Below are 27,568 nucleotides of genomic sequence, written 5' to 3' on the forward strand. Positions count from 1 at the left end.
TTTGCACTTCAGGGCCACCGTAAAAACACACAGAGCAGCTACAATACAACCACATCATTCGTTTTTTCTACAACTCCTGAAACCCTGTTAACACTTGTCATTTTATCTTGGCCACATACTGTATAACATATACATACTTGTAGGGTAGATGAGAAAGCTGTATTTGTGCATTTCTTGGAGTAGACGTAAATGAAGGTAAGCTTTACTACATTCCAGAGAGTGGGTTGTCTGTGGCTTTTTGCCAGGTTTTCTTTAGACAGTGCGTTAACCTTTTAACGAGATCTGACCACAATATGAGCCTGATTAATCCCAATCAGCAGCTTTTTATACCTTGGAGGCCTGTATGTGTGCTTCCAGTCAACCCACTGGTTTGTGAACAGACGTTTTGAAGTCTTGAGTTTAGCCTTTGGACCAGTCAGCGCCATCTTGGTTTTTAATGAAGTAACCATATTTAGAGGAGCGGGGGGGGGGGGGCAGACTGAGCTCGAGGACACTGCATGCCCACCTACACCTGTGACCTGCACCCATTGGACGGTACTAACTGTCAATCAGACTTTATCAAGGCCCCAATGCACACCATGCTTTATCGTCTATTCGACTTTAAATGGGACCATCACTTATAGAATGTACCATAAACTCTGAATGAAGAGGTTTACTGACGTTGCAAATTAAGTAGAGTCATTTTCTCACAACTGTAATGGCTATTAGAAGCAGCTTCAATATTGTTGTGTAAATTCAACAAACTTAGCTTCAAATAAAACGTAATCCTTTAATAGTGCATTGCTGACTTTTCCAATTTTCTGCTGTAATATTGATCAATGTGTTAGAATAAATTCAGCAGCCTGTGTGGGTGAGCCTAAAAAAATCTCACGGAAATAATTTAAAAGGTTTTGAGAAACTGCTGTATCTAATATTGATTACCTAGAGTGTCTGTATCCATATTAATGTTAATTCAAAAGAGATTTTAAGAATAACAAAAATAACAGAACACAAATTAAAGCTTACTGCGTTCTACTTGCATATATTCAATAAAAACATATGACCCAATAAAGAAGCATGGGTTTGAATAAAAGATGTTGAGTTGATGTTGAAGGTTGAAGTTGATGTTGAAAACTTTATGAAACAGGATGTAAAAAATCATTGTTTCTCATCATTCATCATCAAAACAAAGGACATCCAACAAACAGCAGGATCATAGTTGAGCGTACATAGTAAATCATATGTCGAGTATGAATAGCATTTGCAGCTTTAACATTATTTTCACTGGAGATGAAACATGTTATGACTTTATGAACTGACAACTGAGCAAAACCCACAGAGACCCAGGTCCTATATTTATCAAACAGTAGAACAATGAAAGAGGCTTGAATGCAGCTTTGAGATACTCACGGAAAAAAATATTATTTAAAAACGATTTATCATCAGGCACTAATTTTGTCTATATATTCCTTACATCTTTTTCTTTGTAATTATCAATGTGTTACTGTACTCACCATACGCTTTCTCTGATGCTGCAGCACAGATTTACGCGTCTATATTCCACAGTTGTGTATAATTTCATTGCTTTTGATTTAACTTCATCCACAGTTGGCGGCATCAAAGAATAAAATATACTGATTACATGTAATGATTTTTTAAATAATGGACAGTTTGTGGTAAATCCTTGCGCCTGACCGTCAAAAGAGCGACTTTTAGAGATGACTCTTTGCTTTAAGCGAAACTTGAGTAGATTTATAGCTTCGTCTTGTTTTTGCTTTAGAACAGTTTTTTCCTAACCCGACCCCTGAGAGCTTTCTTAAATGTACTTATTAGACCCATTGGACAAATATGACCCAGAACTCACTTTGTGAAGTGGACTCCACTTTACTTTGAACCATGTTGGAGTGCAGACTCTGGCAATGTTGAAAGATGCCGAATGTGCGAATGGTTTTGAAAGTGTTTTACACACACGTGCATTAAATATTTGTCTCAGAGAATCAATGACTCTGATACATTTTTAATACTAGTGAATTGCATTACATTTACTTCTCTTCCTTTGACCGTGTTAAGGCTCAAGTTCAGCTCAATGTTAGATACGTGTACATGCACAGAAACGTAAAGGACGCACAGAATTACATGATGTCAGGGAAGGCTACATCATTTGAAAGGGATAAATCTCTTTTTGTGTGTAAAGACAGCATAAATTAGCCTTCAGCAGAAGTGTTCCTGCTCTGGCCGTCTTCTTGATAACATTATTATAGTGTTGACTTGAGAATGACAACAGTGAACAGCGGATAAAGTATTCGGAGTATTCTGTGTTTTGCACCTTTTAGCTTGACGTCTTCATTTCACTATAGGATCAAGGTGATGGAGGTGATGGAGCTTTGCTGCACTTTATAGCTGTAATACAAAATATATTATTTATATCGAGTTATCTTAGCCAACATACTAGATTGAGATGTGTCTCTCTGAGCTACGTCTCTCTTCACGTTCGTCAGATGCATTATTGAATTATGCCTCCTGACACACCCCCTGATGGGTGTGTGATGAAGAGGGGGCTCTCTCACCCATTATTTTACACGCACAGTTTGTTTCTGTCTCTCAATAGATGAGACTTTTCACTCTTATAACCAGAGACTCTGACAGCTGAAAACTCTCCGTTACCCTAAAACCATTCCTATTGAACAACAAAGAAGGTTTACACCCAACAGATTTTTGTTGAAATATTAAAAAAATCCCTGATACTCTTCATAAACTGCCTGTCTGACATAAATGTAACCTGTCAATTCTGTGCCAGACGCCGTACAGACATTATTGCCCCGGTGCCGTTCACATCGTGTTCAGTATTCATGCTCTATCACTGTGTGTCCCATCTCAGGTGAGGTAAAATACAGGTTTCATCTCCCCCGCTCTCCAGCATCACATTGCTTTACAGCGCACGTTGGACTTGTCCCTGTCCTGTGATGCAGCGAGGCTTTGTAAGATGTGGACAGCGAGTGACTGAGAGCCGCTTTGCCTTGGTGGTTGTAGCCTGTGTGTGTCAGTGTGTGATCACAAATTACAAATGCACATTAAGAAACTCTATCAATTCTTCAACACCAGATAGTGAAACACAATAAAGTGCTGATTTTAAGAACCAGTTACACCAGAGATAGTCACTGGTGCTTAATAATTATGTCCCATCCCAATTAGGAAAAAGCCCAAATACCTCTGTCTTTTTCACTACATAGTTTACACCAAGAGAGTAATTTTGTAGACGATTTAAAAAATATATAATGTTATATTTTCTTGGGGGCTAAGGGGGCATCTTACTCTTGCTGTTGTTGTATTATCTCTGTAAGAGTCCAAAAACTTTGACACTGCATATTTTACAATGGGGAATTAACTGTGTACCATTAGTATCTGCCATGTTCAAGGAAACTAGCCTTGACTCCTCCATCTTCTAACCGTAGGGTGCTTGTCTCTGTACTATAGCAGCAGGCATATCAGACCTTTGTTGTTATGGTGCAAATAATATGATCTCTGGGAGAGTACCAACATCAGGTGTATCCAGGGAGTTCCTGACCACGGTAACAATAATAAACATGTGGTTGAGGTTGTGGAAAGTTTACGGTTTCGTAATGATTAGGCACCAAAACTACTTGGTAAGGTCTAGGAAACGTTTGCGGTTCGGGGTCGAAAAAAGCGCCTCCTTAAGTTGAGAGGACATCTGTCGTCATGGTTACAATAATAAACATGTGGTCAAGGTTTGCGGGATGGTCGTGGAGAAAGAGGGACAATGATGACTTATCAGTTTCACATGGGAAACAAGCGGCGGTCTCCTTTTTGTTGACCAGTGCATCCACCCTCCTATCTCCTCCCAGCACGGATACACCACGTCACATGACTTCCTACTTTGCTCTCATCATAAGTCCTCAAACCTTTCAAAGTCATCTCACAATAAAACTATGGATCGTAGTAACGTGCTTATACAGATGACAGTCTCCTGATTTAACCGCAGGAGTATGTCACCTCTCGCCCTTCACCATCCACAGCAACACACATCTGTCCGGGAATCTAACAGATGAATGAGAGAGAGCGAGTTGTTTCAGTTTAAAACAAACGTGAAAAGACACTTGAAAGACCCTGAAGCTTATTGTCATTTTCAAAATCTAATACCGCTACTTGGTTTTTTTGCCTCAACAAGCCAACTGCAGGCAAATCAAATCCTGCATTTATCCACATCTGAATCATAAATGCAGATGTGCACATGACATAGTGCATGCTTTCATCATTCCCTCAACATTCCTGTGCAGCACAAACACAACACATGTCTGCATGTCAGTTACACTAACTACTCCATTAACAGTCATAATATAATATAAAAAGCTACAGATTAATGCTATTGTGCAGGTCTGCTATGATACGTTTTGATTTGATATAAATACTATTTATACATTTCTTTTAAAGATACACTAATTGCACTGACGTGAGGAAGACAGACCAAACACTAATCTAAATTCTGATCATTTATTAACAGCATAAATAATGCAGGAGCTTCCTCTGGCTGGGGACTTGAAGGTATACTACTGATCGCTGCCGTCTCGTGTTATAATTAGTATTCAGAGAGTATAATCTCTCTGTAACTGTTCTGTTTAGATAAACAAGTGTAGAAGTGCTGTATGCAGCAGCTCCTCTTAAGTAAGGATGATAACTGTATTGGAATTTAATATATTACATTGTAAAATTATCATAAAATCATCAGTATGTGGTGTCGTTATATCAGATAACTTATATTTTTGCCGTTATGATAACAGTAAAAAAATAAAACAACCTTCCATTGTCTCTCTTTTTCACCTATTTAATAATTTGTACTTCAGAATGTGCAGCCACCACTTCATTATACAAAATAGTCTCCTGAGACATACACTTGTTAAAAATGGTACCAGCGGGAGGCGACGCTACAGAGATAGAAAAAACCTGGACTCATGGGTGTGGCAGCATTTCAATGAAAGAGTTGCTGAGAAGACAAAGACTATCTGTAAGGTTGTGGTAGACAACAATGCCTGACACAACAGAAAACACAACCAACATGAACAAGAAGTCATCCCCACCGCTACCATGACACGACAAAGGAAAAGGCCACATTGGAAAAACTGCAACGTGACCAAACGACACTGCAGAAAGTAGTTTATATCCTATTCCTGCTCCTTTTGGCAACATGAAACTAACCTGACGCCATCTATTGTAGTAGCAAGCGAGGGCTTCAGAGTTCTACCAAGAAAATGCTTTATCTAGTGTAGACGCACCGAATCGTGACAGAGACCAAGTGTGATGGAAAGCTTGAAAGAGCCTAACTGCTTTTCACTGGACCTGAACACTGATCTTCCGCTGGGAAATAAAACGTTGATTGAGCTCAGGACTCTTTCTGAGAATTGATGCAATGCTAAAAACAAATTTAACGGGAAATCATAGAACATTAATCCCTGTGCCACGTGCGTTAAAACTAATAAAATCCCTTGTTACTGCAGGTTTCTTTTTCCAGAAAGCTGTCGCAGATTTGAGAGAGAGAAATCACAGGAAGTCACAGGATCTCAATTCCTGGCATCCGTCTCTGTCCCGTATCAGCTCCACCCAAGCTCCCTCATTTCTCCCACAGGCAACAAACCCTCAGCATGTTGTTTTTTTGAGACACAATGTTCAATGCTTGGGGGAAAAAAAAGCAGAACATACAGTGCTACCACTGCTGTGAGGGAAGGAACAGTGCAGCTGCACATATACGAGTGTCTTCAGTCCTTTGTTAAATGGAGGACATCTGCATGTGTTGTCCTGCCACGGCTTTGTTAGCACACCAGAATATCATACTTAAAATGGATGTTACTTCCTTTTTTTTAGAAAGGTGGTTCATTTGAAAAGGGAAGTGATCGTGATTTCAACCTTTAAAAGACGTCTCTGATTCTGCGTTTTTTGTTTTCCAAGTAAATCCATAACGTTTTTGGGTTGCACACAAAACTACTCAGTTAAACGTATGCGATGCCGATAGGGGTCTCTGAATCAAAAGAAAATCTACCTGATGTGACTCAGGCACGAAACATTTTCATAGATGAGGTGATTTATCAAATTTCTATTCAGGTAAACGCAGAAAATAATCATGATCCATTTCAAATGACCAATACAAACAGGGAAAAACATGTCATTTTCCCCCAGAAGTTACAGCAAAGATGGACTAAACCACAGGTAAGGCAGATATGAGGCAATTAAAAGACAACCCGAAATACAATGTCCTGTTAGCTTGAAGAAAATCTAGGATTTTGGAATCGTTTTTTATCGTCTAAAAGCGCAAGTCAGCAAAAATACACAACATGGTCATTTCAGACATATAAAATGAAGAAGGGTTACATATTAAATCTTTAAACCCATTAAGTGCAGCAGAAAAAGTGTGATTTAAAAGGTATATTTAGAGTTTGTCAGGCTTTAATTTGAATGGTCAAACATGAATCCACCTCAAGCCCGGGGTATTGTTAAACTTACCCTCAAACGATGCCCTGAAGCCTCATGCCACATGTGCACTTCTACACTATTTATTTTTGTGTGGTCTTAGAAGAAGTATGAGTTATGTTAGAATCCGTGGAATCTCCATAATTGCATACCTCGGGTAAGAGTCGGCGCATACATTGCAACAGCCCAGAGGACGGTGCTGTGGATAGGCCCACTTTACTTCCATTAAGCTGTATCCAAAACAAGAATGTTTCAGTGGCTTGACATGTTCCTGGACTGCACAGACATAATGCCAGGGTCAGAATTTGGGGAAAGGAGTGGTTGTGCCTTTTTTTTTCCCTCCTCTGACAACCGACTTTACAAACCACACGCGGATGTTTTACCCAGTGTTTCCGACCGAGCGCGGCAAAGAATGAGAGCAAAAAAGATTGTGTGCAGGCGTATTTATTTTTACTTAATGTTACACGCCGTCCGTGTTCTAACAGTTTGGATAAATAATTCCCCCTAACATGAAGGTGAGCAGAGAATTCGAGTGATATCCCAGTTTACACCACATACCAAACATACAGTATGTTCTCCTCACACATTCACTCCTATCTCATGAAAGCCTGAAGCTCAAGTATTTCCTGAAAACAAAGAAAACCCGCCTGACGGATCACTGGTCTGTTACAAAGTTAACAAACACAGACAATCACACAGTCGCACCTAATAGAAATGTATTGACCTGGCGTGCCACGGTGGTTGGAGACTGGAGGAACTAGAGAAAAAGAGAAATCACAAACACAAGGAAAACCAACACTCTCGCGCAAAAAACTTTCTTGCTGCGAGGCAGCAATTCTAAGCATTGATCCACTGGGCTGCCACCTTTTCTTATCAAGAGGGCAAGTCAAGAGAAAAACAGCGACTGCCTGTTTTTAACTTGACTCTGTTCCAGCTGCTGAGATGGACACGAGCAAGATGAAGAATGAATCAGACCTGAGGACACAGCGCACAATGAATTGTACTTGATCTAATGTCACGGTGAGAGTGAGGGTGTTTGGTTTTTCTTTATAAAGTCCACTTCGACTAAAAATAATGTATTTTGCTTAGTGTTCCTGATCTTGGAAGTTTGACCTTCACTGTGCAGAATGATGTACATGTATGGAACCTTCAGAGTTTGACACTAGAAGGTTGTTTTTACCTCCATCTGCTGATGGATGGAAGTTTGTCTGTGCTCACCTTTAATCGGAGTTAAAGAAACTGGTGCAGTGCCGGTCACTAACCGAATCTAATAGGCTGTTTGTTTACTGGGGTGATGCTGGTTGCTGCTTTCTTTCTGAAAACTGTAAAAGAGACCTGCAGTAATTGAGCTGCCGAAAGTTAAGACCGATCGCAGTCCACAGAACCCTGAAGCTTAACCACTGCTGCTGCACAAAGAGCTGTTCACCTGATAATTCAAAAGTCAGTGAAACTCGACTCAGTAACTGGGGAATCAGTTGTCGTGGCCATTGTTGTCGTGAACGTGTTCTCGGCATCGTCAATGTCATTTACGTATCACACGTCCACATCACAACAAATTGGACGCTGCACTTCATTGGGACCTTAACAACTCACATGCCACGTGTGAAGCCAAAAAGATGAACGGTTCTTGAGATACAAGATGCGAGCTACATACACACAGACAGACAGACACACAGACAGACAGACAGACAGACAGACAGACAGACAGACAGACACACAGACACAGACACACAGACAGACACATAGACAGATATAGAGTACTTTATGTATAGAATTCTACTGAGGGACGAGTTGATGCAATTTTAAGATTTGAGCCAATTTAATTGAATTTTTTGTAGAAAACAAAACATTATTCCAAGCTGTCCTAAAACAAATTTTCAGATGATTTCATTTGAATAAATACATATGAGAGGCCCCGAAGAGGCACCAAAATAAACACATCTATTTTGTTTACCTCGTTAATCCTCCTGTAAATCCCTCATATTTATCTTGTGACCCGAGGTTAGAAACCACTGTGAGTGTTTGTCCAGCAGTTTGCTTTATTAACATTTTCCACAATGTTTTGCACAAGTGTTTTTTTCTGTTCTGAGCACAAGTCAGGAATTAATGTGGCAAGTTTATGACTATAACCTTGGGATGTATGCCTAAATGCCTGCTGGGTATAGCCACTATTGATTGACATTGGGTTTTAGAAAAAAAATGTTATCCAACTGTAGAAAAGTAAAGTTTGACAGGGTGAGACGGGCAGAGCGAGGCAGAGCGGGAGAGACGGAGAAGGTCAGGAGTAAATTATGTCTGCACAGATTAACAGCGGCTGTAATTTCTTCATAATTATAGCTTTTCCATTTGATGCTCTTTGTCACAATATTAAATCTTCTATCAGTTTTGCGTGCACAGACAAACAAAAATATCAATATTACAAAAGAGCTGAGAATTTAATTCGACAAAATACAATCCATCAATTTATAATTACAACCTCAACTGTATTATCATTTCGCTTCAATTAGTGGGGGCATTTCTTTGGAACTTGTTGCGAGAAGACTTAGTGAAATTTGAAAGTGGTCAAAACCAGTGAGAATCATTATTGAAAAATAAAGAAAATAAAGATATTTCTCAGCAAAATAATTAAATAGAAATAAGTAAGCATAAACATATAAGAGAGCTTTCCATATCGATCAAATATGAACGGACAAATTCTGCCTCTAGTCTCATCTATTCGGTTTGTGTGCATGTTTGAAGTCTATAATGATGTCTTAAAGATTTAACTACAAATACCTGATCGGACACATCTCATTGAATTTCAATTCTGTATCTTCTAAAAGCTACGGAGGAAGGTCCAATACTATTTACGAAAACACAAAGCCACGGATCAGAGGATTGCAATCTGTCAAATATTGCTCCCTACAGTCGCCTTCTACAGTCTGATCTTGTTTGTGTTTGGCTCTCATTGTTTCTAGTGCCATACCGATAAAATATGAACCGTGTATTACACAGGGGCGACAAAGAGGACCAATAAAACTGCTCTAAATTGAACCACAGAAAACTTGTTACAAGTGTCAAATTAAAAGCAGCACCTCTTATCTTTAATGTGCCTCTAAGCCTGACAGTCTGTTGTGCCTTTATCCCCGCTTTGGACTTTGAAATCTCCATTTCTCTCGGAGCTTTGAGGGTGTGTGCGCTCTGACAGAATGTCAGGCAATTAAACAGTCATGGCTCATTGAGCTGGAGGTGGGCCCGCTCCTCCAGGCTCCTCTATAGGCAACAGAAGAAATGAATGCACTCCCTTACCTTTCCCTTTCGCACAGGCAAGGAGTTCTTATCAAAGGACACTTTTAACTATTGTCAACTTTCACAAGGCGGAGCAGTGTCACTGTCATGGGTAATTATGCCGTGTCAGAATGGAAACGAGGACAGTGTGTGGGACAACAAAGATGTGCTCTCACGGGGGGGGGGACCCAGTCATGTCCCTACTAAAGGATTAACGCATAAATAATGTCACATTAGTGGTGAAAATGAGGCAGCGGCAAGATACGACAGGCACCTTTACAAATACTCCTAATGTACAGAACACAGGTATGAAACCTAAATAACAAGGAGCCGTTTCAATTAAGACAAACTGAGTTTCAGGTCAAACTAAACTCACTCTGTTACTATATTTTTTATATATTTCTCCCTAAGCCTCCAGTGAGCTGTGACTGGTCAGAACCTGCGTTTTTGTTCGTGCTGGACAAAGAAAGGAAAAATGAAAACCTCTGATTAATCCTTCCCGGTCACAACGGCTGCAGACACGCATCTCTATCTGCAAAATATTGAACAAAGTATCTGTTCGACATCCGAGAACCTTTTTCGGAAAAAACATTACCAGCAAACTATTGAGGCGCTGCAGTGTTGCCATATTGAAGGGGAGAGGCAGATTCATGAATAACGGTGGCTAATTAATTGCTGTTCATAAATCAGTTACCACAATCGAGTGGTTTCCTCCCCCAGAACACCTGTCTCATCTCCGCTCTGAGGAACCACAGCAAGGGGAAGTTTGCGGAAATATACGCGATGGCTACTGCCACGACTCAGCTGCTCATGTGTCAAACAAATAACAGCAAGTATCCTTATCTAAACTCGGCCCTAATGGTGGATCCTGAAAGGTGAAAGGGCCTGGTGAAATATGGATGATGTAACCCCGGGTCTTCAGGTGTTCTGGGTGAGACGCCCTCGCCCAGGCGACCCAGCCGGTGGCGATCAGCCCGCCGCTTGTGTCACTCGTGTCGCTCAGGGATCGCCCTGCTTGATACACAGCCATCTTGATGCCTTCTCTGCAGCACCAGTGATTTTCTTAAAGGCTCTCCTGTTGTGCAGTCCCTTGATTGCCAGGGTCCTCTGTGCCCTGTGGAGCAAATGGCCTGCAAAGCCTCTGCATCGGATCCTCCACCCGCTGCTTCGACATTTGCTTGCCAGCCCCCTCATATTTTTACCATCTTCTTCTCAAAGGCCTTCTTCATCTTGGTTTCCTGATTTCTTTTATTCTAAGATATGTAATTTAATTTTGAGTGGTGAAAAAAATGTCTAACTAGTATTGAATTTTGAATATCCCTTATACTCAGAATAACATATAGTACAGTATACAGTATACAGTATATGTCGATGTTTTCATTGAGCAGCTTAAAGAGATACTTCTGTGCAGGACTCAAACATATTGGGACATAAGATAAGCATGTTCCTGCCTGTTGTATTAATCTTGACGTTATTAGTTGTGCTTTCTTATTGAATATACTTGAATACCTAAAAGCAGCTGAGTGCCACACATCAGTGATGGCTACAAGAAGACAGGCCGAGTGTGCATCCATCTATCCATTCATTAACTATGCTATCATACTGTAGGGGTCATGGGGAGGCTGGAGCCAATCGCAGCAGACATTAGGCGAGAGGCGGGGTGCATCATGGGCAGGTCTCCAGTCCATCACCAGGCTGACAAATTACCATTCACGCTCATATTCACACCTCGAGCAGTTGAGAGTCTGTAATGAATATAAGCTGCATGTCTTTGGACTGTGGGAGGAAGCCGGAGTACCCAGAGAAAACCCACATCGGCACAGGGAGAACCGGGCTAATACCACAGAGCTGCACCAACACCAGTGCTCAGTAGTTTCACATTTTGTATAATAATATTATTACGAGACACTAAACTTTGGTAAGATATTGTCAGAACCACATTGCTACTCTTTGAATCATATTAAACTTCATGTATTTTCCGCCACTTTAAATGCATACGGAATGTTAGATCAAATACGCTTATATTTTATGCATTATCACCTTAGGCTATTTAAGTGCATTTGCTGAAACACTTTAAATTGCTCTTATCGATTAAACACCCGAGGTGCCCCAAAGTAAAACTGCTTCAGAAACACAAGTGGGTGGGCCTGCAGTCTGAATGACCTCTGAGTTCGACATAACTTACAGAGACAATGAATGCATTAGACTCCTGGCGGGCCGGACCATTTACTGCTTGTCCCTCCTTCACTGGGTCCAGCAAAAGTAAAGACCTAAAATAAATGATTCTTTTTTTAGATGATTACTTTATAGGTACTCCGTCTTTTTGCAATGTTTTTCTCCACATGCGTGACATTGTGGAAATTTCCTTTGACTAGTTCATCTCATGTGATCGAGCAGCCTCAGCAGTGGGTTCTGACACATCTATATTCTGCAAGATCGAGAATTGCACTCCCTGCCAGTGTGGCGGCTGCTGCAACCCCTCAATGGAAATTCATTTAATTTTTCACAAGTTTGAAATTGAAGGTTATAACTAGGGCAGCTATGCATTTTCATGGCAGTTTGATGTATGTCCTTACCACGCCTTTGCATGCTTATGTGTGTTAACTGCCAACGTTATACTGTTAGAGGTTTGACAGCTTGAGGTAGGCTGCAGCAGGACAAAGCAAACACGTGTGACATCTAAAACGCATGACCTCAACCAACATAGTTCAATGTTATAATTCGAAAATAATACATGCTGACTAATAACTGTGCCACTGTTTAATTTAGTGTATAATCACAAACTACATAAGCACTCAATCAGTTTTTTAATTATGAGAGGAAAGACTTATTAAACACATAATCGTATCACACCATTGATTTATTCCACTTGTCCAAAGTTGGGTCATGGTAACAGCAGGTTAAATGAGGTGTTTCAGATATCGCTCTCCCCAGCTACACTTTATCGCTCCTCCTGGAGGATGATGAAGAATTCACAGGCCAGACCGGGTCCCTCCGGGGAATCCTGGGTCTACTCCAGTGCCCGGGAAATCTCCAATGAAAGTAGTCCAGGGCACATTCTCACCAGATGGCCCAACCACATCAACATTTGACGCAAAAGAATGTCCGAACTGCTCACCCTATCCAGCCTGGAGAGAAAGCTCACTTTGACAGCCAACGATCTCATTCTCTTGGTCGCCCAGAGCTCATGACCAAAGGTGAGGGTCTGAATGTGGATTGACTAGTAAACTGAATGGATCAGTGCCTTCTTCCCTCTCCACTACCACCTGGGACCCTGTACTCCTACACTACCCACCACAGGGCCCCCAGGGGGACATGGTTTACACCTTCTCCAACTCTACAAAACACTTGTAGACTGGATGATGAGACTCCCATGATCCTCTAACACCCCATTGAGGGAAAAGAACTGTTACACAATCAGGAGAGAATCCGTATATTGCTCCCTTTGAATCTGGGGTTCAACAATTGATCCTTTTCAGTAGCCTAGAGTAGACGTTCCATAAGGGATGGGTTGTGTGATTTCACATTGGATCTAAAAAGAAAAAACCTGTCTGTTATTCTACAGCTACTGTCTCCAACCAATGAAGAGGCATATCAGCCATTAATGCCCAACAATGTCCAGATTTTTCAGCATCTCAAGGGGGAAGCTCATCCACACCAGGCACCTTGCCACAAAAGAGCTTCTTGACTTGACATGTGACCTCTGCCACAGAAGACGTGTTCAGGAGCTGCTCAAAGGGCCCTTCAATAACCCAGACAACCGAGAATCCCTGCAATCTCGGTCAGCAGCTCTTTTCCCGGACTGAACACAGTCTGCACCAAGCCCTGCTTTCCTCTCCTTCCTTTCCTGAGACTTACCAGAAGCCAAGGTACAAGTTAAAGTGAAGAATGCAGGATAATTGTTAAAATAAAACCTAGATGGGACCCTAAAGGCCTTAGGAGATAATGAAAAAGGGCGAAAGCCTGTTTTCTCATGTTATCTTGAAAAATTAAGAATATATTGCCCCACACTTTATCTTCTACTGTGAATGATGAGCTTCTCCAGTTATCATGACCTCTCAGCAAGTCTTTAAGTGAATTGATAAAAAAAATTACTTTGTGTTATATGACTGTATTATTACCTTCTTTGGTTGGAACAGAGACGTAAGAAGAGGAGACGATGATATTGTAAAAAAGTTCACAGCTGAAATCTAACTAACATTGTCATTAATAACGCAGTTAACCGCACAACCACCAGTACACTCCTGTGCTTATTATTTCATCATGAAGTCCAAACTCTGTAATGTTAACTGTCTCAGATTTACAGGTGTTGTGCTGCTTTAGCTGTAATATTTTCAGTATCCAACACATCTTTTGACAGCTCATTATCAGAAATAACATCCAGAGGTACAGCAAACAAGGAAACATCGCTGTCGTTTATATATACACACACACATTAATTTAATATATCAGTATATCTATTACAACTGTAATCAACACTTTCATATTAACAATATGAAGTGTTAACAATGCGCAAGGTGTTCTCAGAGTGATGAACCACAAGGGATTAATCACCTGCCTCTGCAGTTCCCCTCAGAGCATCTTTCATCTAACTCTTTTCTGTTCACTCTCACCAACTTCATAGTGTCATTTTTTTCTTGGCTGCAGTAGACAGCTCTTCTCAGTAAAAAGCTCTGATAACGCCAGCGAACACTTCCTGATATGGAAGACAAAGAGCTGGTGGACACTGTGAAGCATTTTGTTGCTAACAAAAAAGTGAAACGAGGTTAAGTAAAGTATTATAGGTTATACTACTTTAAATGTCAGTGAAGATTTACGGATGGTTTCAAGTGACCAAAAAAAGTTAGTGTTTGATGCTTTAATGTTAGTGAAGCTTAATATGCATTTTCTTGCTACTATCTTGAAACATTTAAACTCTGAAAATTTAAAAGTTATTCCTCTTCATTTAAAAAAAAATAATTCTAAACACATAAACAGACATGTCACAATTTGCAGCTTCCTGTGGCAACACCAGCTTGGATTCCTCTGGGACATGTTTATAATGGTATATCCTACTCCGGTACACAGAGTAGTGCAGTTATGGAAAGTCGAAAATAAGCCCCTGTCACCGACCTCCATTTTGCAGGACTCTCCGAGCAGGCTAATTGCCCAGTTATTCCTGAGTAGTCTGGAGCCCCCACATCGCTGTATTAGCGCAGATGCTGTTTGCATCACTCCCACACCGGCTCTTCACGGCTCTCCCCTCTGCCTGCTCTGACGGCGCAGGTCACATGTCGATTGGTTGGCTTCCTCGAGGAGCTGACTCTATTAGCTATATGGCAATGAGGGTCTGAGACTGGAATGCGAATGGAATAGATATAGTGGTCGACCAAGGTTCACGCTCGATCTCCAGAGAGAAATTCTCACTAGCCAAGGACACCGTGGCACCTGTTCAATTATCCCTCCCGGAGTTTGCAGCTTGACTTACGGTGTTTAACAGCTGATACTCTGATGCCATAATACACCACAGTGGCCATTATCAACCTCTGGACAGTTCCCGCTTGAGAGCCCCGGATAAATTAATGGAAAATGCTCCTTCATGGCAAATCCAAAGACAGTGTGTGACACTGAATCCCGTGAGAGATGATAATTTGACTATAACTGACACTTACCGCTGGGAGTAACAGGTCATGAGGCTTGTTTTTTTTCCATTTTTTAACTTCCAGTCATGATACATAAAACAGCACGAGACAAAAAAACCCACTGAAATGAGTATAAAATTATGAACCTTACACTGTGTTGCATCGCATTCCAAACAATCCTCTGGTTTGCAGCATAGAGGCAGGGAAACAGAAAGCCTTAATTAATTCAGTGTAGGTGGAAGAAATCGTTGATGGACATACAGAGCTACAAAGGCAAGGGCTCTATATAAAACATCAAAAATATGTGGAGAATGAATTAGGTTGTGTAAAAACATAATTAGTATTGAAAAAAAAAACACAAATAACTCCAGGAGCCAGATGGAAACAAAGCGGCTGGTTTGCTAATTATGTATTCATTAAATAGATAACATGTTATTAACCTGCAAGATGGTGCGGCGTCATTTGATTAAGCGTGTTTGAAGCACTGTGGGAGAGAGGGCCATTCCGCTACACTGATTTAATACATCTGGTACTTTTCAAGGGTCAATAATGGAAAATATTTTACGAGGGTTCCTGATAAAAGTAGCTCTAACTACCAACATAACTGAGACGTGGCTTGAAGGGATTCCTTTTGAAAGGGGCTATGGGGGAGAAAGGAAGGGCACCGTGGCTGCAGAGGTAATCCATGATGAGAACTGTCTCTCACCTGAATTGGGCTGTCAGCTCCACGTTAACCTTTACCCCTGAGGCAGCATTTCAGGCTTCAAGGTTGTTTGAGATGAAAATCCATGTATCAAGATCCAATCCAGCAAACATACAACTAATCTGATAGAAAATAAAGGCGCGCTTTACAGCAAACAATTGATATGGTCAGCCACGCAAAATCTATCCATCTATCCATCTATCCGCTTTCATCCCCTTCTCTTCTGTTGTCCGAGTACACAGAGATGAGACGGGCACTGAATGCAGCGCACCGCACCCTTCCACTGCCCTCTTGGGGTAAGGCTGTTGATTCGTTAACAAACACAAATCAATAGAGGGGCCTGAATGGAGGACAGGTACAAAGAATTAATTTCCGGCTCCAGGGGCTTACGACGGAAAATCACCAGCTTTAATCAACAGTGTCAAGTCAGAAAGACAAATGATGTTTACACTGAAGCGGTGTCTTGCCTGAAAATAGCAGCATGGGCTCTGTCTCCTTACCAGTCTGTCTAGGCTTGTGCCAGCTGCAGTGGTAGGCCGCTCCTCTGGGCTGTACGGCCTGAAGCGGGCGTTGAACACATCCGAAACACCACGGGTAGACCTAGTCATTCCTGCGGGCTTCGGCTGGCCACAACCTTGAAAAACCTGCAATTACAAAAACACGGGCACCCAATTGTCAGAGGCCTAAAGTGCTTTGGATGCGGAAAAATAGGGGGGGAAACATGCTGTTTTGTTGAGGTCCTGTGAAGCACTCGCCCCCGCGTTACCAGCCTGACAGGGCTCTACGTCAAGTTGAGGTAACCACGTTGATAGGTGACTCGACTAGGAGCTGTGACCAGTGCTATTTAAGATGACAGAGTTTAGTTTTTACAGGCCTTTGGGGAAAACACCACATATACTTAAACCATAAACATAAACTGCATCTGTTGCATGGGAAAGCCAACAGAGCATTTAACTTTGAATGAAAACTGGCATCCAAAAGTGTGTGGGCAGAAGAAAAAAAATGTCTTCACGACCACCTACATTTTTTTTTTCTTCCTGACTCCCATTTTGTGGGCACAGAAAAATGCAGTAAAACACAGGAAACACATTAAGTACTGTTAGTTGAACTCGGATTTTCTGACCAAACTGAAACGTATAATTCAAATACAAGACCTAAACTTGGACATAATTAGAACGTGTTGGACTGCACACCTAAGACACAGCTCAGCGTGGCTTACGGCCCACTTCCTCACTCTTCAGCATGTCAGGAGTTGGACTTCCACAATCTGTCGGAGGTGTTACTTTTGTTCTCCGGGGGGAATAAACCTAAGTGACATACCCTGTAGGAGACCTGGGCACTGTTTTCTTGCATATTCATGATGGCCTCGGAAATCTTGACATCAATGGGCTCCATGACGGATTCAATGTTGAAAGGTCCCTCCAGCCTCTGCGCCACCAGCAGCATGGCATCTGTCATAACAGTGGTAAAAAAGAGGTGGGGTGTTGAAAAGTGGAGGAGGACATGTATTCAGTTAGGAAACAGGCACTTACATACAAAATAACCTGTAATATGTCGTTTCTTGTTTTCTAACAGCCGGTGCATTGATTTTAATCTACTTGCGAAACGACTGGATTTTTATCAATACAATTCTGTCAATATTTGTGGTAAGATGTCTGATCCCATTCAAAAGCGATGCATTCCTGATGTGGCAGAGTCCAAAATTTGTTCCACTGGAGAGAACACAGTGCACTGCAACTTATGAACATACGATTAAAAGGTAAAACCACATTCACTCGTTTAGGATTTTACGTTTAGAAATCAACTGAAAATGTGGAAAATGATTCAAGAAAAACAAGAATTGTTCCACTCATGCCCACAGATAATAGGTTTCTATTGTGATTCTTTGATTCTATTCCCTTTTTTTTCTTAATTTCTGCACTGGATTGACATAACCCTAACCTTAACGCTAGCCCTCCATCTATTTGACTGTGGTTTAATGTTTAAATGCTTTATCTACAAAAATACATTGATTGAAAAGAGATTTCCCAGCTGCTAAAATGCCCATAAATGTTTAAGTATGTTTTTTTCTGGTTTTATCTGTTTTACATAATTGCAATTAAATATGAAAGTGTTCCGGACCTTTTCATTGGGTAAAAAAACGAAATCTGAACAACCTAATTTTGGGTTCTGAGCGAAACAAATGATCAGTTAATGCAAACAATAATGTAAATAGTAAGAATAATTCAATGCAACCTTTCACTGGACGTCACGTTTTCTAACACTCAACCGTTGTGTCTTGGCTTCTGATGACTACACAGTAAATTCAATTACCTCTGCCTTCACATCACAGTCCACCAGCACACACTTACGAGGCTCCAGTCCTTCTTGGGGCAAATTCAATTTTTATGTAGATCAATTTAACAAAGTCAACAGAATGTTGTGAGGCTGCATGTAGCGAGTGGTGCTGATGAGTCACAGATTTAATAGAACTTCCGAAAGCCGAGCGCTTACTTAAATCTGCTGTGGGCAACGGAAACTAAAAGGTCAACGGCTCATTATTATCCCTGTGTGTGAACACAAGCCAGAAGGCCTTGTTGAACATAATGCACATTCCATTATCATCTCCACTGAGTCCATTTGTTTTGAACACTCTCAATTAGCACCTGTGATCGCTTCAGAAATCTTCTAAATATCTAATATTTATAACTGTGATGGACTGGCACAGCAGCTAAAACCGGCTAGGCAAACATTTACCGGTCGTGTGTGTTGATTGATATCGCCACGCAACAGTGCTCCTGTGCTCTAAACCCCACAGGTTCTTTGTTAATATGCCAAAGTCTTTGTAATGGCAGTTCTGCATTTTAATGGGGATGCCACGGGGAGTTGGACATCACCAAACCACCAGCTGATAACTGTGTGAGTTTCAGACCTGGAGACAGCCTGTAGACAGTCTGTCAGGAGAGGTCTCTCCATCCACAGACCTCCCAGCATCAGACCTCACCAGCAGGCTGTCATAATGACTCTACAATTGCCTCCTCAGTAAATTAGGTCATCCTGTCGTTGGGAGACTACACAGAAACAATGGCGTGCCCACGAGTGACTGCTCGTTTGATCGGCACTAAAACACAATAAACAGCTTGTTGTCTTTTGAGCAACATCTAATATCATCTAATTCCAGAAATCTCAGTCTGCTTGTCGCTCGCAAATATCGAGAACCTTTCATCGCATCGGCCTTAAACTTGCCACGTGTATTGTTAGGTGTCCAAGGAAGTGCAGGGTGGACTTTGGTGCGATTTGGACACGCGATACATACAAAATCAATAAACGGTCTCTGGTTGGAACTCATCAACGAAAGTGACATTGTCGATCAAGACGACAGCACGTTCACGACAACAGGCAAGTTCACGACAGCGGCGACAACAACTGAATCTCCAGTTCAGGGTTTTACGTACTGAGTCGAGTTTCACTGAAATTTGAAAAACCAGCTGAACAGATCTTTGTGCAGCAGCGGTGGTGCAGCTTCAAGGGTCTGCGGACTCAGTCTTCACTCGCTGCAGCTCAATTACAGCAGGTCACTTTTACACTTTCAGAAAGACAGCTGCAACCAGCATCACCACAGAACAAGCAAACAGCCCATTCCACACAGGCAGGTTTAGAACAGGCACCCCACTAGTTTATATAATGTTGCTTGCTGCTTTCATCACAAGAGAGAATGACACATGGTGATATTTCAGAGAACAGACCAAAGACCAGTTACATAACTATATAAAAAGACAAGGGACCCTAATCTAAAACATATACTTGTATATGGCGTGTAAGGCAGTGAAAGAGTTAAAGAAGAAATGGGAGATAAATACTCTAGAAGAAAAGAAAATCCTAATTACTCTGCTGTTCTTTGACAGCAGACCTGTCCGGATTTTTATTCTTCTGGGACCTGCGCTCACTAATGGCAGAGGAAAAGAGCCGAAAAACATTAGCTCAGCTCTGGCTCCATTTCCTTTCCAATTATGTTGAAGTCTGAGCCTTTGAAGAGCTCTTCTGTTTGTTTACACTGTGGATTGCAAATGGCCTGTGATGCTCACTTAGATTTGAATATAGGTGACGGACTACAGTATGTCAGTGCCAAATGGTTTTCTACTGTCGCCGTTCCATCGCAGCACTGTGCGACCGTGCGGTGAAGTGTAGATGCCCCAGCAGAGGAAACAGTTGCTTCTTGTCTATTATCATTGATGCATATCAGTTGTCATAATGTTCCTCTTGACTCTGAACTGCAATTAAGGCTGAACCTTTCCCTTTTGCCTTTTGTAGCTCCTGAAAAACATAAATTTGAATGTGCTATAGCCACGCAGGCTGCTCTTCAATCTCATTATGATGTAAATGCATTCAGCTGCCTCAGGTACGTCTGCTTACTTTATAACAAACACAAACACATGAGAAAAAAAAGCTCAAAAAACTGTCAAGTGCAAATACTGAAAATTTAGGTCAAGGGAGCCAAGTGGGAACAGCTCATATTTCATAATAAGAGAAAAGAAGAGAGCGCCTGCAGCATCAGAGGCGATGGAAATCTTTCCCAAACAATGGTGACTTATCTGCAACTTATCAGATGGGCTCGACAAACAGAGGGAGCTTTATACCTAACAGAGACAGACAAGGGAGAGACAGGAGGAGAGAGAATGAAGACAGACGAGAGAGAGAGAAGTGGTCCTGACTGGGTTGAGTAGGGCCAGGGTACGGACTCCCCCCCCCCCCAAGAGGAAGAGGGGCTCCTGCACCACGTGTGAAGAAATTCTACCTACATGCAGAATTAATGACTCTCATTTACCAAAAGTGCATGAAGTCCAGTCCGCAGTGGCCTCGCTGCTACTCGGAGCCAAATGTTCCCCGCGTCACTTTTGCAGCACGGAGATAGGCCACTGGCCAGCCGGAGGAAATCTTGTTATCACCATGTCACAGCCATGCAAATAGACGCATCTCGTCCCGTTCTGAGCCGAGGTTTTAAAAAATTAAACACAACTGAGATTGCGTCTCAGTGGATACAGACATGTAGAGGCTAACCCCCCCCCCCCCCCCCCCCCCCCCATACTATGTGTGTTATTCACATATTGTGTTTCATACTGGAGGTCAATGTCTCACTTTGTGATGTGAAACATGCTTATTTGTGCTGTCTTGCTAAACGGCGAACAAAAAAAAAAAGGAAAAAAAGAAATCTGCAGAGGTAATATTACTCTGGGCTCTGCCTCTTTATCGAGATTGATGTCCACTTAAATTCAGGCTATGTCGGCCAGCGGCAGGCCTCCAGCAGACAAGGACAAATAAGGAAAGTGAAAAAGCCCATCTATGACTCTTTGCCTGTGAAGAGCTGCGCAGGATGAAAAATGGCTCTGGTGTAATTTGGATTCTGTAAAGCACAGCTCATCTGTGGCTCAGTCAACCAGCTAATGGTGCCGCGTGAAATGGTGTGAAAATGGAACGGGGAAAAAAGGCATGTTGTCATTTGGCCGCACTTTGTACATAATACGTATGTGCTGTATATGTGCACAGGCACACAAAGAGACACACACACACACGCGTTGAAAAAGATTGAACCTTTAAAGTATTAACGACAATAAAACAGACGAGACACTTAGACGACAAAGAACAACATTTTCTCGTCAGACTTTAAAAGCATTTTGAAAATAGTTTTCTCATGAAAAGAAACCACCTCATATAATAGAAGTTAAATTCCTGCAAGGCTGCTAGAGAAGAGCTGGTGATCATGTTGATTATCTTTGTCGACCTTCAGCGAATTGTAAGGCCAGTCATAGAAAAACTATTTTCTATAAATATTTTATATCAAGAGTTTCCGCCACTGATACAAAGACACATGTATTACAAAGGGAATGTTGTGACTACACATAAATATAAATAAATAAAATACATACACAATAACATTTTTTAGAAGATGTATTTGGCTCTTGCAACAAACTGCTTTTAAAAGGATTGTAGCCACATTGGCGGTACAGATCTTTGGATTGTAAACAGGTCTGTGAATTACTTTGTGACCAAAGTGAAATATCTCAAAATCGATTGGATTCATTATCCCCAGAAGATGAATCTCAATGTTTTTAATCATCCATTGACTCTTCTATGAGTTAGAGATGTTTGTTTCAGAAGCAATTTCTTGACAAATGTTAAATAAATGGATGTGAACATTTTGAGTGTTTTTAGTTTTTAGTCTCAGAGGAGGACTCTATTTATTCATTTCTCAAACCTTTTAGAGGCATTTTATCTCCTTTACTTATCAAATTAAATATCTCCACATCTACACCATTGACTTTAAAAGGTTTACTACTGTTTTCTTACAGCTTCTCTGCTTTCCAAACAATGTATCCTCAGTTTCATTTTGATGGCTTTTTAATTGCGTCATATATACTTTGCCTGTCACGATCATTCAATCCCGTTTGCCATGTAAAGTGAACATGATTTGCACATGAGTCGAGTATTTTCATTAACAATAGAGGTGAAAACAACAACTCCCATGATCCCTCGCTTCTTCATCAAACTTGTTTATTTGCCATTGTTTTGCGTAAGAGACCCCTAGCATCCGAAGTGCCATATTTTACGTTTAACTTAAGTAACTTTGGTGATCCCTGATTGGATTAGAATGCTAACTGTGGAAGCTAAAATAAAGAAAATAGGAAATATTACCTGCTAAACATCAGCCTCTTTTGCAGGTAATTTATGCCCATGTTGGCATTTAACTGGACACATGGCCGGAGACTCTCTGTCTTGTTTAAAAATAAAACATGACTCATGCATCACCGTTCTTTTTCCATTACTCCTGAACAGAGACGTGATGATAACACACACGCTGACAGACAGCTGCACAGTAAGCGTGGCAATTAATGCTAAACCCATGCTAGAGCAACACTGATGCTGCACTGCACTGCTAATGAAACCCAGCAGCAAAATCCAATAATGAGCCGTTCACAAGCACACCGTCATCACAGGGTATTATTAATGGAGTTTGAGGTGTCATGTAATTTAAAGAAATCGACCCCCACCCCTCCAGTCGCCTTCCTCGCTTGCACTTTGCGAAAACCCAAGTGTTAGCGGAGCACTTCACCGTGATCCGTACCAGCTGCAGCTCGGGGCAAAACCAACGAGGGGCCTCGCTGCTCGTAAAGACACCGGAGAGAGAATCGTTCCTCTCCCTTCGCCAAGTTTCCCTCTTTCTGCAGATTCATAACTGCACAGGTGGGAAGAGAATCTGTAATTAGATCCGCTCAACTAACTGAGAGCGATTAGACGGAGCGAAGAACTACGAGACAAAATGGAATTGAGCGTTGTAGATACAGGTGCGTTTGCGTGTGAAACAGAGCGAGGGAACAACGCTCACCTGGTGCGGTCGTGTCAAGGAGCACAGACTGTTCTATATTTGTCTGTCTGTAATTGGGCGATATCGACTGGGTCTATAATGTGCCAGGGATAACTTCACTGTGAAGGGAATATACTGTACAGTTTATAATCTAATGCCATTTCCTCAGCTCTCAGTTTTCAAGTTTACGGTTTACCTGCAGCTGGGACCATTAATCTACAATTTAAATTCATCGCAAAAAGACCAATGAAAAATACAATGTATATTATTTTATGTATTAGATTTATTAGATATAATCATATTCCTATTCAAGAGCGTTTAGCTTGTCAGGCACTTTCTCAAACTTTTTTCATTTACTATTTTTCAGCATGAGCAGAAAAGTGTGTTTTGCATGATTTTCACATACATCCTGAAGCTCGGCCTGTCCAGGGTGTAGCCCGCCTCTCGCCCAATGCCAGGAGGGATTGTAGCCCCCTCCCACATGACCCTCAGAGGATGAGCAGTATAGATAATGGGTGGACGGATATTTGATGGATGGATGGATGGAACCCCATTTAGAAAAGTGGACGGCTCCACTTATTTCAAGAGTCAGAACGTCTATTGGACAAAAATGTTTCAAACTGCTTTCTTCACTGGCTGAAATTTATTACAAAATGAGCAGGGTACTTTAAAAAATATAAATGAAGAGATCAGTTTTTTCAAGTCATCTTAATTATTCATCAGACTTAAATTACTTCATTACGTTAAAAGCTCCCAAAGGTCCAGTTTTAGAATAAGACTGACAATAAAAAACTTAAATGCGACTGCCAGAATAAAGTTCCTATATTGATCTGAATAATTCAGACGGCTGAAGCCTGACGTTTGCTTTAACTGAACTTTAAGGAATAATTAATGATTTTGAGAAATACCCTTATTCACAGATAGTTAGCTTAGCATAAAGACTGGGACCTGAAAGAACAGCCCTGTTCAACAAGTTCACTAACCCACACATCATATATTATTACTTTAATCCATATAAAAAGAAAGTGTATAAATGGCAATACATGTTTTGCAGGTATCTATAAGCTGGAGTGCGGGTTGCCAGGAAACTTTGACCCAATCTTTTACAGTGTATACGGTATCGTTTCATGGTCAGTACATCAGGAGCATATAAAAACTGCCTTCTCATAAAAATCATAGGCAGACTGCTGCACTCGTATTAAAAAAACGTCAACGTACTCATGGAATACTGTTAAACGAGTGAGCCTCATTTTAAGAGCGCCTGGATTCTCAGTGAAAGAAAAATCATCAAAATTTTAGCAGCTTCAGTCTCAGTATATTGAAGTCTGTTTTTTAAAAACTAAATGTAAAGTTTTTCTGCTAATTCCAATAAGTTATCAGGTCATTTGTAGTTGCTCTGTTATCAGATTGTATGTCTTAAACAAGCACCTCTTTGTATCTTACAGGATATTTTGAGTGCTGGCAGAAGGGATATTTTCTTTTACTGTGGTGCTTTGTATTTACTTAACCTATTGCCCATGGGTGGTGAAACAAGCTGCAAAGATTAGACAGTGCAAACAACTATTAAAAATCCATTTAACTTGAGGTGTGGGTGAAATGGCTTTTAGGCACCGCTGTTCTAAATCATTCATGTTCAAAAACATATATCCTCTGGACAGATGGAAATTCAGAAATCCACAAACTATTTTGCAGACATACTTGATGCTAATTTCGATTTATATCGGATGGAAGGTGAAGACGGTGATCTGAGATATTCAGTAAAATGATTTTACATGTGGGTGTTTCAAGTTTAGCAGCCTGACATGCAAACTAAATATAATCGCCCATGGCTTCGTACGAGAGTTGAAGCTCTAAAGTTTTAAATCCACTGTAGCTCTGATGGCCATATGATGATTTATTACACAAATATCAGATCTGTTTATTCTTTCCTTAGAGACAATTATACAGAAGAAGCAAAGCTTGGAGGCTCATCAAGAGATCTGTCGACAATCATAGAAATGTCATGACAATGTGTTAGGGGTTAAAAACTGCACTGGAATATAATGCTGATTAAAAGTGGCTTCAGGGTCATGATTTTAAAGAAGCTCAGAGCTGATTCATGATCTTAAGGAGAGAAAACTCTCATCACTTGCTTCTCTGTCTTTGCCCGTTGTATTATCACTAAAATGTATTATTTTATTTCCTGTGCTGGAATGTAGTTTAGGACATCTACTTTTACCTAGCTACTGTTGTTAAGTAACACAATGTGCTGTACTTAATGACAAAGTTGAGATGAAAGTACTTGAATGTTTTCTTTTTATGCTTCTTCATAGTTTTACTATATTCAACAATATTTGAAAGGAAAACAACTTTTTACTCAACCGAGGTTCCAATACCAGCATTAGAAATAACTATGATTGTGCCGGAAATGGCTTTGGCAAGTTCACAAATCTATATGCACCAATCAGCTACCACGTCTTTAAAGTATATAAGTTTCACCCACATCAAACTGTGATTTTCTTTTCCCCGATAATCACTTGAAAACCAAGTGCTAGCTGCAATTCAATTTAGTAATATTTCTCAGTGGGAAGTCAAGGGTTTCAAGGGGTGGCAATAGTGTTACTAATAATAGAAAATATGCAAAGTCGGTATCAAGAAGTGAGAAATGATAACGGAACATCTCGAGGGTTAAGTAAAGGATCTGAATACTTAATTAATTAATCAGTGATTATTTCATTTCGCAGGTTAATCGTGGCTCTCACCATTCACAGTGACTCAAGTCTCCTTTCACAGTTACATCACTTAAGTACCAATTGATTCAATGGACTTGCTCTCTCTCTCTCTTTGTCAGATCAGTTGCAGAGTGGATTAAATATATTTTAATCATTAATAAAACTCAATTCAATTCCTGCTCTATTCTATTCTGGTTGCAGAAATGCCTGTTGACAAAGGCTATGTGTTGTCAGAACAACATTCAACATTAAGCGAATGTTTCAAATATCAAGTCACTAGATTCCCTTAATCATAGTGAAGTTCAAATGTGTGAGACACAGAATATTAGTGTGTGATTGATGCTGGTATAAGCACAAAATTCTAAACTCTTCCTCACCCTCGCGAGCAGGCAAATACTTTGGTCTGTGTGCGGTCCGACTGTCCACTCCCTGTGTGTTAGGGAAGGTTATTTTCCAGTCAATATTTTATTCATGAGGAATTTTTCACACAGGGAAGAATATGTTTCGCTGGCTTCAATTTTCATAAACAGTGAGGTTGTTGCTGGCTCCGGTTACCGAGTGAAACAAATCACCTAATTAAAAAGGAATGAGCGGATAGAATCGATGCAGATCACTTGCGATGTGGTGACACGTCTCTCCGGAGAGAGCGGTAACAGCCTGTAAACACCAATCCGACAAGAGTGCAAATAACGCTGCGCCACACTCAGACCAGTTTACTTAAAAAATGACTTTAAGCCAACAGCAGGTCTGAGAATTGTGATGGAAAAAATCCACTGATGTCAAGTATGTTTCAGAACAAAGAAAATAAGAAAATACATGTGGGGTGTAAACTGCAGAGGACAATATTTATCACCGCGACGTGTGACTGATATTCAAATGACCAGAGAGGAAGAGGAAATCGATTTGTGCCGACAGCTTGATAAATAACATCGAAAACGATTAGAAAACAGTCTGCGTCAGAACATTAGTCGACGAAAAGAACACACGACCAGGAGCTGCTTTCTTTTCAGCAACGACACAAATCAAACAAACCGTCAAAGCGATCATCTCCAAGCAGACACGCAGTGATTTATGCAGAGAGAGTGATGCTCCGTTTATCTCCCAGGGTTTGCTGTGCGGGGCCTAATTATGTTTAGTGCCGATTTCTCAGGTGCCGGGAACAGACTGACAGCTGTTCATCAGCAGCTCCGTGCTAAAGATAATTCTCGTAGTTAAAATCGAAGCACACTCTTCATCTCATCAAATTGCACATTTTGAAATGCAACGTTTCGGAAAGGGTACGGAGTGCATCAGAAGAATAATACAAATTCACTTCTAAATCAAATTATGGTATTTGCAATCATTTTATTGCAATAATTAATAAAATACACAGCTTAAAAATGATTTTTTTATGAACATCTGTTTTCATAATGAATGCGCCGAGCCAGTCTCGTGATTAGGAGCAGAATGGGGAGAGAGGTCAGCGAGGATT

At 40.9% G+C, this 27,568-nt stretch overlaps 1 protein-coding gene across 2 annotated transcripts in view; it reads right to left on the reverse strand.

The window, feature by feature from the left end:
- gpc6b (glypican 6b) overlaps positions 1 to 27,568 on the reverse strand; it is an 80,171-nt gene that overhangs the window by 10,598 nt on the left and 42,005 nt on the right. Inside the window, exons 5-7 of one of the 2 annotated variants that reach the window (XM_034574607.1) lie at positions 17,368 to 17,498; positions 16,548 to 16,691; positions 15,496 to 15,525 (exon numbers count right to left, since the gene is read on the reverse strand). In XM_034574607.1, coding sequence (XP_034430498.1) covers positions 15,496 to 15,525; positions 16,548 to 16,691; positions 17,368 to 17,498 — 305 coding nt within the window. The remainder of the gene's footprint in view (positions 1 to 15,495; positions 15,526 to 16,547; positions 16,692 to 17,367; positions 17,499 to 27,568) is intronic. The other variant, XM_034574608.1, reaches the window with a different exon arrangement.

Source organism: Hippoglossus hippoglossus, chromosome 21 (assembly GCF_009819705.1).
Source record: "Hippoglossus hippoglossus isolate fHipHip1 chromosome 21, fHipHip1.pri, whole genome shotgun sequence".
NCBI lineage: Eukaryota > Metazoa > Chordata > Actinopteri > Pleuronectiformes > Pleuronectidae > Hippoglossus > Hippoglossus hippoglossus.